Genomic DNA, 13707 nt, shown 5'->3' on the forward strand with positions numbered 1-13707 from the left:
GGGCCGAAGAATGTGAGAAAGATGGCTGCTGAGGAAAGGTGCTGTGAATAGTACGAAAAACTGAATTACGACTTTTTGGTTTGACTTTTCTAAAAATGGGAATTAGAAGGCCAAACAGGATAGTTGGCTTTTCCGAAATGTCATTACGTCTATATGTATGAAGCAGCTTTCTATAACGGTAAGGAGGGGTCCTTTGTTAATGATTTTGAGAACTTCTCTTGTTTTATGCCTGTGAATTTGTGATTATAGTCATGCATATGCTGTCTCACAGCCAAAAATTTATTGTACTTCAGGGCATTAACCATGAAGTTTATATCCTAAGATTGTTGGAAGCTCCAGAAAATTGTGCGAAGTTTACCTGGGTGTCTAGCCACATCCATTACAATCACAATTTTAGTTTCTGCAGAGTTACACTCACAATTTCAGTTTCTGCAGAGTTCTTAGAAATTTTTTAGGTGATTTAAACACTGTCAAAAAGCAACAACAACAACTTGTATAATGTCTTTCATACTATGCTGGAACAGTTCTTTGTAACAAAATTTCATAAAATTGCTGTACAAAAACCTAATGAAGGTTTGAATGAATAAAGACAGAGGACACTTAAATAAATAATGCAGATGTGTTCATTCAAGTACACATAACAGTTCAAGATGTTTATAAATGGAATACCAAAAAAATTACTGTATTCATCATTGTGTTCTAAACAATTGAATGAAAGTATTAACAGAAGGTAAATGTACATATCAAATATTATTTACCTGATCAGTATGACCCAGCAAAGTAATTTTTTCAGTCTGTGAAGCTAGGTCCCAAATACGAACAGTCATGTCATAAGATCCAGTAGCAAGTACATCTTTAGCCAATGGGTGGAATTTGATGAAATAAATCTTCTCCGAGTGACCTTCCAGAACAGTATCTGGTTGGTTGGTAGGTTCTGTCAAGCCCTCAGGAGGGATCACCCACAATCGGATGGTACCATCATCACAAGCTAGAACAATGATAAATAAAATGTGAAAATGATTACACTATTTTAGAAATAGCACAATTCTTCATTCATTATCTGATCTATCCTACAAGCTGAAGGCCTGAGGAATTTCATTTCATAAGCTTAAACCTTAAATTTGTTCTTTCCTTTCATATCCAGCGTAGATGTAAAATTATTTCTGTATCCATCACATTAAATTTTACTCTATACTTCTCTAGACAACACCAAGAAAAATATAAAGCACATGAAAATAATAATATGACTAATACAATATGAGAGAATGTTTAAGTGACAGGAGGAGGAACAGAAATAAACATTGTTATAGCAGAGGAGGAGGTGGAAGTTAAAGGATGAAAGTAGGGAAAACCATGGGAATAGATGGTATTGCAAAAGAAATAATTCTGGCAGTGGACATACAGATTGACCAAGAAGGCAAGCTTGCATTCGGAGATAGTAGGTTCGAACCCCACTGTTGGCAGCCCTGAACAGTTTTTCTTTGTTTCTCATTTTCACACCATACCTTTATTTAAGGCTACAGTTTCTTCCTTGTCAATCTTAGTACTGTCCTGTCCCATCACGGCCACAAAACCTCTCTGAGCTAGTGTGATAAAAAAAATGTAACCCCGTACTGTACATCTACATATCGTCCCCACTATGGCAAACTAGCAAAAGTGATGAAGTAGGGAACCTGTAGTTCTTAAGTTTTGGTCTAGATTTTATTATTTATATAATGTCTAATCTCTGATGAAGTCTTACATCTGCAGCTCGTTCTGTATGGTTAATACATGAAACCAATCATTAAATATAAAAAAAATGATATGACATGAGTAATCACAACTTCTTTCAGCTCTCCTAATTTTTTGACAATTTGCATATTCGTTAGTTTGCCAGAGAAAGACTATATGTAACCTGGACTGGCGTATATTATTTCTTACCTCACCGTCACATTCGTGACCAGATATATTATACTCTCTATCCAGAGATCTCAACTTGTTGCTGTTTCTCACGTCATGATATGACGTTTTATCTCTGGTTTTATCTCAAACTTTCTGTTCGCATATATATATTATCTGTCACCTTCTTATTCTGGCAGTTCCTGCTTGTATGCTCCATGTGCATCAATTCTCTGACTATCTTAGAAAAGGTCGTCAGGAAATTGAGATCGAGAATGAATGAAAATGAAACACAGAATGGAGTAAAGATAGGAAGGAAGGTTGTGGGAAAAATGCCCTCATGTTGGGCTGTGCAGCCTTCGCAGATGAAACCATTCTCATGACAGACAACTCTCGCACAGCCAAGAAGCAACTGGAAGAACTAAAAATGTTCTGACCAAAATAGAATTAAGAATTTCCTTTCGAAAACAGCATTCACTGGCTCAGACAAAGCAGATGGCACAGACAGAACAAACACAATCTGGCGATAACCATTGTATTAGTATAGATTACCATGTGAATTCTCACTCCTAATGGAAATGAAAAGAAGGTATTAAAAGAGAGGATGAGGAGAACGGAGTTAGGCTTCAGACTATGCCATGAGACTTACAAGTCCAAGTCTATCTTCACTCAAGCCATATTATAGCATTACTGTACAGTGGTCAGAAAGGAGAGTCCTTATGGATGGGAAACACTGACAAGGGTGGCAGACTCGGTCCTTGAAGCAAAGAGGAAAATGATTTACGAGCTCGATAGCTGCAGTCGCTTAAGTGCGGCCAGTATACAGTATTCCGGATATAGTGGGTTCGAACCCTACTGTCGGCAGTCCCGAAGATGGTTTTCCGTGGTTTCCCATTTTCACACAAGGCAAATGCTGGGGCAGTACCTTAATAATTAACGTCATGGCTGCTTCCTTCACACTCCTAGCCCTTTCCTGTCCCATCGTCGCCATAAGATCTATCTGTGTCGGTGCGACGTAAAGCAGATTGTAAACAAGAAAATAAAAGGGAAAAAGCTTCCCTCGAAAAATCCTGAATCCAAGTCTCAAAAGGAGCAATATACTTTCTGGTTTAGACTGAACCAGGTACTCTATAAAATCACCAACAAATTTACAATGACAATGAAAGGAAGACTGACATTTTATGAACACATTAAAAGGATGAATCAAGAGAGGTGGGTCAACAGAATACTACTTCTGCACGAAATGTGGAAAACAGCCTGGGTACACAAGTGCACAAGCACTTAACAGGTGTTAAGGAGGAAGGGATTAGACAAGGCTGTAATCTTTTACCTTTGTTGTTTATAGTTCACACTGATCACATACTGAAAGATATAAAGTGGCAAGGAGGGATTCACTCAGGTGGAAATGTAGTAAGCAGTCTTAATGGTGGACAGTGCTGAAAGCCTGCAATCTATTATCTCACAACTTGAACATAGGTATAGTGAGTACCATGGAAATGAGCATTTCCAAGACTAAAGTGATGTCAGTAAGGAGGGAAGGTTAGGAATACAAATTTGTAACAGGTAGATTATTTCAAGTATTTATGGTATATATTCTCCCAGGATGGTAGTTTAGTAAGCGACATAGAATCCAAGTGCAGCAAAGCTAATGCACTGAGCTCACAGTTGCAATCAACAGTATTCTGTAAGAAAAAGTCAACTCCCAGATGAAGTTATCTTTACACCAGTCTGTTTTCAGACCAACTTTGCTGTACTGGCGTGAAAGCTAGGTGGACTCAGGATATCTTATTCGTGAGTTGCAAAGAATGGACATGAAAGTAGCAAAAATTATTGCTGGTGGGAACAATAACAGAAGAGTGAGTAAAATTAGAAGATAAAGGCTAGGTTAGGAATGAACTCCATTAATAAAGCAGTATGCATAAACCAGCTTCAGTAGTGGGGTTTTGTGAGATGAATGAGGAGGGAGGATAGATTACCTGCGAGAATAATAGACTCTGTCATAGAGGCTCAGAGAAGTACAGGGGACCAAGATTATGATGGTTAGACTCAGTTTATAACAATTTAAAGATAAGGAACTTAAACTAAGCCACAACTAGTAACAAATAGAGAATTATGAAAGTAATTAGTAAATTCACAGAAGCTTGCAGACTGGATGTTGAAAGGCATAACAGTCTGTAATGAAAATGTACCTATGTATCAATGTATGTATGTATGTATGTATGTATGTATGTATGTATGTATGTATGTATGTATGTATTTATGTATTCACAATCACAAAGATGAACAGTACACCAGAATTTTATGTAACATATACATGTCATAGAATATCGACGCTTGTTTTTTAAACCAGAAGACACATCATATCAATGTATATGTTATATATTTTATATTTTAATATTATCACTCATATCATGTGTGTCACAGGTGAACAATATAGTGGAAGCAGAAAGTGTTTTTTTTTTTTGAAGACTTTATTTGTAAAGTATGATATAATGTTTTATTTGTAATGACCTAACCTGTACTGTGTAATATTTGTAACGTATGTATTTGTAAATAGTAGATTTCAATTTTGTACTTACTGGAAGTATCTAGAAAATTGTTGAACAGAGTGTGTGCCGTTTGTGGGTTATGTTTTCTAGAAGGAATTTTCTAACTATTCTGGAAATGGAAGATTCGCAAATGTGTGTATTCGAGAAAGTTAAAGTTCGCAACGGGAGTAGGAATTGTGATTGGTGAACCTAGGAGGGGATGGGCGGACTCATGCATTCTGATTGGCTACTCCAAGGCTAGAGTTTTCTATATATAGTGAGCGAGGCAGCGTTCGTAATAATTCAGTCTTGTCTTGGCCTGATCTGCCTTTAGTCGGTATTGGTCTGCGTCGTGTGCGACGCCTCGCTTCCGGGATGGCGCACCTTCGGGTAAGCACTCTTACTTTCCGTTCCGGTAAAAATTTCCGTAATGTTCGGTTGCTATTTCGTATAGGAGTCTGCCCTAGCCTAACCTAGATTTGCCAAATTAATTATTTACGACGCCTTAGCTTTTCTGCTGGGGTTCCCTGTTTGTTTTCGAGGCATTCCCATTTCTTATTTCACTAAATATGTAGATTGTAATTTAATACATTTACCTTGGGGTTTGCCTCTGGTAGTTCAGTGTCTCTTGATGTACGCTAGAGTTTAGGAGAGTACATTCACTTCACTGTAAAGTGTAATTGCTTTTACGTTGCTTTTGACCTACTAAATTGCATTGTACAACTGCTTTGGTAACTACATGTATAGTGATTTGAAATCTTGAATTTACAGAAAAGCATTATCAAAGAACCTCTAAGTTATGTATATCACAGAACTTATAGTTCGTATGTTGCAAGTTTGGTGGATTTCGTTTTGGAATGTATTTGTAAAATTTTCACTTGTAAATAATATTTTTCAAACTTAAGGATCACGGCAAATTATTTCGGAATCTGCAACCTAAGCCATATCCATGCCCTCAATAGGTCGTAGTTCCTTCCTTTTCCCTGGTTCATTGTCCACGAGTTGGCCCTAGTGATATTTCGTATTATGTTGTTTTTGCCAGAGATCCGTGTGGGCCAGCTGATGTTTCTCTGAGTGTATAGTGTTTTCTGATAGTGTGTAGTTGCTGTTACTTCCCTCCTTTATTGTGTTTAGTACTCGTTTTGTATAACCACCGTAGTAAAAGTTACATTTGGTAGCAGAGACGAGTGCTGGGTTGCGGACGAAGAAAAGTGAACCGTGATCATATCTAACCTAAAACTCTGTAAAAGTTGTGGTTCGTATATCACTTGAAATCTTGTTTCTACCTGTCAGGATGGCTCGCGCTGTTCCTAATCCTTTCCATTTAAGAAAGGCAGAACTGATATACAAGTTAAAAATTCGCAAAATTAATTTAACAGGCAATGTCAGAGATGACACTAACCTGTTGAAGCAGTCCCTTGACCTACCTATAACCATACCTGAGTTAACTACAGATGAGTTGCACGAGTCTTGGCCGTGATTAAAGATAGGTTACCTGAATTTAACGCCATTCTTGTGTCCTTTAGTGCTTCTAAGCTCTCGCAGGCCCAATTAGCGTGGTTTAAGGGGCAGTTATTATATTATTTAGACAGGATTAAGGATTTGTTGTCTTTTGAATGGCTGAAAGTTGAGCGGCAGAAATATCAAGCCTTACTAGAACAGTTTTCCAAAATTTTCAACAGAATCAGTGGTTTCCTTGAAGTGTTGCGAGTGTTTGTGCTTACCTTACGTAATAAAATTCTCCCCTTCGAATTGGTGCTCTTTTCTCCATCTGCTGTTACGAACTGTCGGCTTCCCGGCTGCTTGTACTACTGCTGTCACTGCTCGCCTGCATGGCGCATCCACTCTGACGTCATGCCTATAGTATGGTCACGATCTACCCCGCTCGCATATATATATGGCCTTGTGTCGTTCATCGGGCAGGTCAGTTGTGGTATAACCTTGTTAAAGACAGTGGGAGCTGGAACTCTGCACACGGCTGGACCGTGTCCATTTTACTTGTGAACTTCGTGCTGGACTTCTGTCAAGGGTGAGCAGACACTGTTTCTTTCTATCATTTAACGTGCCCTACCTTGCTATACTTGGGCTTCGCCGTAGTAACAAAAATTGAACTTTGGTCCCTTCAGGACACATCTGAGTATTCATGCAGCGCAAATATTCTGCCTTTTGGACATTTATCTTCCTAAAATGTGGTGTAAATGGTGTACTGGACAGCTGATCTAAAATTCTAGTCCATAAACATTCCTACCTTCTATGATGAACCTTTGCATCGAGTCTGTCAGTGCTGGGGACTTGGCGGCTTGATCCTTATCCTATCCCATTCCTCCGTTTCTTATTTCCTTGTTCTATCCTTCATCTTCTACCTATCTTTATTTCTTTTCTTATCCCATCTATCTATTCATTTTGCATAAAAATGGTGCTTGCTCAAAAGATGTGGTCTGCTAATTTAATTTATATGTTCATCGGTTAGTTTCAATTTTATTATCGCTTCTGCGCATGCGTGTGTGTTTTAATCCCTTCTGGGATCATTTGTTAGAATTCCTATTTGTTTTTTGTTTTTTTCTAATCTACCAAAAGGATCACTCCCTGGACTGGAGATTGGTTTATCTCAATTCTGAATCTCTTGAATTGTTTGGCACCCTACAATGTCCTATTGTAAACATTGTATCAATTTGTGAGCTTATCTAGCAAATGTATGACACTACCAACTTTGTATTCTACTGGCACGAGCCTGAAACTCTATTTGATGTACCTCCCTTCTAGCGTATTGTGTAATTTAATGCAAAGAAAACTGTTTTCAGAATCTATGGGTTCCCCCCCCCCCCCTTCTTTTTCTCTTTCCCCTAATTGAAGTGTAGTGATTGGTGCTTAGGAATTCGATTATGACGATGTAATCAAAAAATTCTCTTTCACGAGTTCCTTTCCCCCATTACTTCTGTTTCCACGTGTACCTACCACGGCAACTCTCTTGGGTAGCGGCCCTTTAACTTGTTTATGCACATGTATGGAGCTCTAAATTGCACTGTTTACGGTAATGTTGTCACGATGTATTGAACTGTTATATTCTCATGTTGCACGCTTCTCGGCACTCTGTGCGCTTGTGTACTGTCAGTTTTGAGCACTTTGATATCTTGTTGTCTAGTATCCCGATTAAGGGCTCTCTTAAAAGCAAATCTCAATTACAACACAATTTCTACCAAGTTGATAGTAAGCAAAGACACTATCAAGTACAAAGAACGTTATAGAAGGCAGTAAGTTAAATAACACAGTTTCTGAAATTCAAGTGTCTATCCCACCTGAAATGAATGAAAGTGTTAATTCTGGTGATGCATCTGTTGCTGCTCAAGTGTGCAATATGACACCTAGTGCTGGTGTTAGGCCTATTCAGAAGTCTGAGGTGAATAATGCTGCCCTGGGATCTTCTGTTTCATTATCTGGAACTAGGACACCTGTAAGTCATTCTAATATCTCTTTTGCATGTTGGTACCCATACAAGTTTTCCTGTGGTTCCTGCTAATTCTGTTGTGGCTCAGTGTTTGCCCTCTATTATTAATCAACCCGGTTCTGATGCAATGGTGCAAAACCACCCCCCCAGCCTTAGCGCCACCGGTATCAAGTTGCATAACCTCTACACAACCGGCTCATGCCCAAATGGTCTCTCAGGTTAGTGAGCTTTCTCAAATGAGGTTGTCTGCCCCCGTAACATTGGAGGATAACGTTAGTCCTAACCTATCCTGTACTCCGTCCTTTTCACAAGGGCACCCGAATCAAAGGTACGAGGCCTCCCTAAACCCTCTGGACTATTCTAAGCCTTCCCAAGCACCCCCTACACCTGTTTTCCCCCAGATTTTTTTCAATCTGCCTCACCCGTTGACCACTGTGTTTAAGGGTGTCTCTAAATTTTCAGCTAACTCCGTTGATGAAGTTATTTCCTTCCTTCGCTTTCTAACCGAGTTCAAGGATCAGGCAATAGTGTATAATCTCAGTAACGACAACGTATTTCAAATTCTATACCCGCATGTCTCTGAAGCTCTTTCTGAGCATATCGTCAGGGCCATTTCAGAAAGATGGTCTATAGATCAGTTTCATGCCCATGTGCTTGAATATTTCATTCCTCCTGTCTGCATTAGTGCAGAAGCACTATTTCAGAGTACAACATCTCAACGAGTCATTATCTGAATATGTCCAAGACATTAAGCTCCAAGCTAAGATTTTCCGGCTCCACTATTCAGAGGCTCAGATGCTTGCCAACATAACTGAAGGTCTCGCCCCGAACTATAGATCATATCTGGCTCTTTCACCTCGACCAGCAACGTTCACCCAGTTGGAAGCAATTACAGTGTCCGCTGAAGGCATTCGATACGCTGACCAGCTACGCCTTGCATTAGCCCCACCTCCTATCATGCCCTCTCCTCACGATTCTAAAACCACCCCGTCACCTGCTTCCAACTCGTTCGTGCTTCAATTGTGGCTCCACGGCTCATCTCAAGCGGGATTGTCCCAAGGCTGGGACATTAGGCAATGCGAAACCTGCCAAGGGTAGAGGCTCTTCCACCAATTCTTATTGCCATAACTGTGGATCAACTAGGCATTTCTCTAGGCAGTACCCACGTAACATTTCTGGCTCTGGACCCCCAGGCCATAGTAGTTCTGATGGTAAATCCCAAAACATGGCTTCTTGTCTTGTCGATCATAACTGTGCCTTGGTTGATTTATTTAATTCTGAGGCTAATGATTGTTCCCAGTCTGACTGGTACTCATTTCTTGCAATCTTGTAGGATTTCTGCCATACCTCCTTGTAAACTACCATATTTATGCACAGAGGTAAATAATGAACCTGTCTGTGCATTACTAGCCTCTGGGAGTAGTGTCAGCTTGATGAGTGAGACCTGGTACGATTCTATGAAAACAGTTTGCAAGTTACCTACATTACAACCCGTGTCCTTAACCTGCCATATTGCTAATTCTAATTCGTTGAACATTGTAGGATCACTAGAGGTCAAGATTCAAGTCCGTGATTTCACCTGGAAAATGCCAGTACAAGTGGCAAAGGATTTATCCTGCCGATTCATATTGGGTGCAAATTTTATTGTTAAAACAGGCATGATTTTGGACCTCCAGTTCAACAGATTCCATTTTAAATTTTGTGCAAGAACCTTTGAGCTGTGTCATCACTCCCCTATTCTGCCTTGTCACGTTAACACTGTTCCTGAAGATTCTGATGAACCCAAGGCTTTTGATTTTAATCACCTACCCGAAGAGCAGGCCAATCAACTTAGGAAACTCTGCGATAAGTTCCCTGATGTTTTCACCGACAGGTTAGGTGTCACCAATGTACTAGAATACAAAATTGAGGTTACGGATAACATACCTGTTCGCTCTCCTCCGTACTGGTTGTCACCTCCCAAAATGAAAGCCCTGAAGGCTATCATTGATCAAATGCTCGCTGACGGAGTGATACGCCCGTCCAAGTCAGCCTATTCTTCTCCCATGTTTCTTGTCCCTAAACCGCAAGGTGGTTATCGGCCTGTAGTCGACTATCCGATGTTGAACCGTAAGGTAGTCCTCCAATCTGTCCCACTTCCTGATTTGCACTCGTTTTTCTTGGTTCACTAATGCAAAAGTTTTCACCACTTTCGATTTAAATCAGGCTTATTACCAGATACCCCTTGCCGAAGAATCCAAGCATCTCACTGCATTTGCAACCGATTGGAACCTATATGAATTCGAACGCATCCCTTTTGGTCTGGCGACTGGAGCGGCCGTCCTTACACGGTTACTAGATTATGTCTTATCGGACATTAAGTTGAAGTTCATTTATAATTACCTTGATGATCTCGTAATTTTTAGCGAAACCCTCGAAGAACACCTACTCCATCTCAACGAAGTGCTTGAAAGACTGCGTAAAGCAGGTCTAACCCTCAAGGCATCCAAGGTTTCCTTCACACAAATCCAGATGTCCTTCTTAGGACATATTGTGTCGGGGAGGGGTGTCTCAATCGATCAGTCTCGTACTGCCGCGATCCAGAATTTTCCCCCTCCAAAGGAAGTCAAGGCTGTAGCCAGATTCATTGGCATAGTTAATTTCTTTCGCAAATTCATTCCCAATTTTGCTGAACGTGCAGCCCCATTAAATGCTTTGAGAAGAAAGGATGCGAAATTTGTGTGGGGTGATGCCCAACGTGAAGCCTTCATGGACTTGAAATCTGCCTTATACGCTCCTGTACTGGCTATGCCAGACTTTTTTGAACGCTTCATCCTTCAGACAGACGCCTCTTCCTCAGGCATATTCGGAGTCCTTCTACAGGAATTTCAAGAAGGGCGTCGTCCTATTTCTTATGTTTCATGTGCCCTGAATCCTGCTGAGCGAAATTATTCCACTTATGAGTTGGAAGCCTTGGCTGTTGTCTTCTCTTTAGAAGACTTCAGAATGTACCTGGAACATCTTCCTTTCGATCTGGAAACTGACAATCAGGCGTTGAGTTGGGTACTGGCCAAGCCGCGAAAGACCGGTCATCTAGCACGTTAGGCAGTGCGCATCTCAGCCTTCCAATTTCAAGCCTGCCACATTCGTGGCACAGAAAACATTGTGGCTGACAGCCTCAGCAGGATGTTCTATCCAGACAGCTCTGACCCTCAATCAGAGCCAGCAGACTCATCTCCCGAACAAGTATCAGCTTTTGTCAATGTAGTTCTCACTGACTCTCCCTTCCTTTTCAAGGATGTAACTAAACATCAAGAGGACGATCCTGAGTTAAAGGCTATTATTGAAAGAATTAAATCCGGTGAGCATGTTAAGCTCTATATTCTTAAGAATGGTGTCCTGTGTTGTCCTGCTTGCGGTCGTAGAGACCCCAAAATTGTAGTCCCAACTAACCTGGTCCCGGCTCTCTCCAAATATTTTCATGAATCCCCAGTGGGCGGTCATCTGAGCGTTTTCAAAACAAGAGAGAAGATTTGTAACCACTTCATTTGGAAATCCATGGATAGTGAGATTTGTACCCTTGTCAAGTCCTGTAAGATTTATAACATCAGCAAACCCGCCCCGAATACTCATCTAGGTCTCTTGTCTTCTGAGCAAGCTTCTCGCCCAATGGAAAGACTGTTCATAGACTATATCGGGCCCTTCCCGAGATCTCGGAATGGTCATCGTTTCATACTTGTGTGTTGACGCCTTTTTGCGTTTTACGTGGCTGTTCCCCACTCGGATGGCTAACGCCAACACCACCATCTCGTGCTTGAAACAGATATTCGCCTCGTTTGGACCCTGTCAATTCTTGGTAAGTGATAACGCAAGAGCTTTTACTTCTGCCCAGTTCCGGAATTTCTGTTTTGATCTATCCATTGCTCATGTAACCACTACCCCGTATTACCCAAAGCCCAATTATGCTGAGAGAGTGAATCGTTAAACGTAAGGAACTTCATCTTATTTGTCCGTATTGAACTGAGATCACAATTAATTAAAGTCTATCAGGTTCCACCTTTTCAATACTAATACAATGTTGTTGGATGATATTTACAACATTATTTATTACAGTACATGTTTCTGTGCTCTATTATGTCACCATCATCAGCTGATTTAGAAAATGTGAAAAAAACTTGGCGATCTAAATATTAAACAAAATATTGTCATACTTAACTCATACATATACATATTTACATACAACAGAATATTTATTGGTTAAATCCTAAACATCTATTATGCTATATTAAATATCCCTAAAATGTAACAAGAGAATTCTTGTAAGTCATGAATATAAATTTTTTCTCATCTGGTTGATGAGTTGTCTTCACATTCCTTAATGTCTGTAATTCTATGCTCTCATACTGTCTAATTAGAATGCGCACTTAAAATTGAGGAATTAAAATTGCATGCAGTCTATTTGATGTTAAAATGTTCATTTCATTTGTATATTAGTTGCTTTTTTGTTGGATAAAATTCATTATATATAATTGTTGAAAATTGAGCCGTCTTCTTATATTTATTAAGTACTAAAACTTCGTATTTTTATTGCTTTATGCATGGTTGGAACTGTAATTAATTTGTCCTACAGTTGTTTTCTGCTTCTTTCCTTAGCACCTCTAGCTTTTTCTCCAATGTTAATTGTTTACTTGCAAGTACGTTAGATAATTTTAATTGAACTTTATTTTGAAAAAGGTTCCATTGTGATGAATTAAAATTCCTCCACAAAATGAAGTTCTTTTTGAATCAGCAATTATATGAGACTCACCTCAAAGCTACATTCTTGCTCTCGGCATCACAATGGAACCTTTTTCAGTACTTTCTTCTCAGTTATTAATATTGGGTTTCATCATTGCAGGGTTCCCATTGAACTGAGAAGAAAGTCCGCCTAACAACTGTAGGACAAATTAATTACAGTTCCAACCACGCATAAAGCAATAAAAATACAAAGTTTTAGTACTTAATAAATATAAGACGACGGCTCAATTTTCAACAATTATATTATATATAATGAGTTTTATCCAACAAAAGCAGCTAATATACAAATGAAATGAACATTTTAACATCAAATAGACTGCATGCAATTTTAATTCCTCAATTTTAAGTGCGCATTCTAATTAGACAGTACGAGAGCATAGAATTACAGACATTAAGGAATGTGAAGACAACTCATCAACCAGATGAGAAAAATTTTATATTCAAGAATATACAAGAATTCTCTTGTTACATATTAGGGATATTTAATATAGCATAATAGATGTTTAGGATTTAATCAATAAATATTCTGTTGTATGTAAATATGTATATGTATGAGTTAAGTATGACAATATTTTGTTTAATATTTAGATCGCCAAGCTTTTTTCACATTTTCTAAATCAGCTGATGATGGTGACATAATAGAGCACCGAAACATGTACTGTAATAAATAATGTTGTAAATATCATCCAACAACATTGTATTAGTATTGAAAAGGTGGAACCTGATAGACTTTAATTGTGATCTCAGTTCAATACGGACAAATAAGATGAAGTTCCTTACGTTTAATGATGAAGCCCACCAGGCATTTCTTGTAGCTCATCGTTATATGAATTTAAGAATAAAAGTGGGAAAACTTGGTAAGGATATTAAATTTATTAGACAATGTATAGCATATGATTTGATTCCAAATTTCTTGAAAAGTGTTTTAAAACGGGACCCAGGTGTGCCGCATCGAAGTAAAAACTGGTTAAAGTCCAAAAGACAATGGCTTAATAATGAATTAAAATTCCTCCACAAAAAGAAGTTCTTTTTGAATCAGCAATTATATGAGACTCACCTCAAAGCTACATTCTTGCTCTC

General features: G+C 39.1%; 1 protein-coding gene across 1 annotated transcript in view; it reads right to left on the reverse strand.

Moving 5' to 3' along the window:
* The window catches only part of pod1 (coronin pod1), a 355918-nt gene that overhangs the window by 107939 nt on the left and 234272 nt on the right, over positions 1-13707 (reverse strand). The window contains exon 13 of the mRNA XM_068225053.1: positions 759-988. Within this exon, the coding sequence (XP_068081154.1) occupies positions 759-988 (230 nt within the window). The remainder of the gene's footprint in view (positions 1-758; positions 989-13707) is intronic.

Source organism: Anabrus simplex, chromosome 1 (genome assembly GCF_040414725.1).
Source record: "Anabrus simplex isolate iqAnaSimp1 chromosome 1, ASM4041472v1, whole genome shotgun sequence".
In the NCBI taxonomy this organism is placed as follows: domain Eukaryota; kingdom Metazoa; phylum Arthropoda; class Insecta; order Orthoptera; family Tettigoniidae; genus Anabrus; species Anabrus simplex.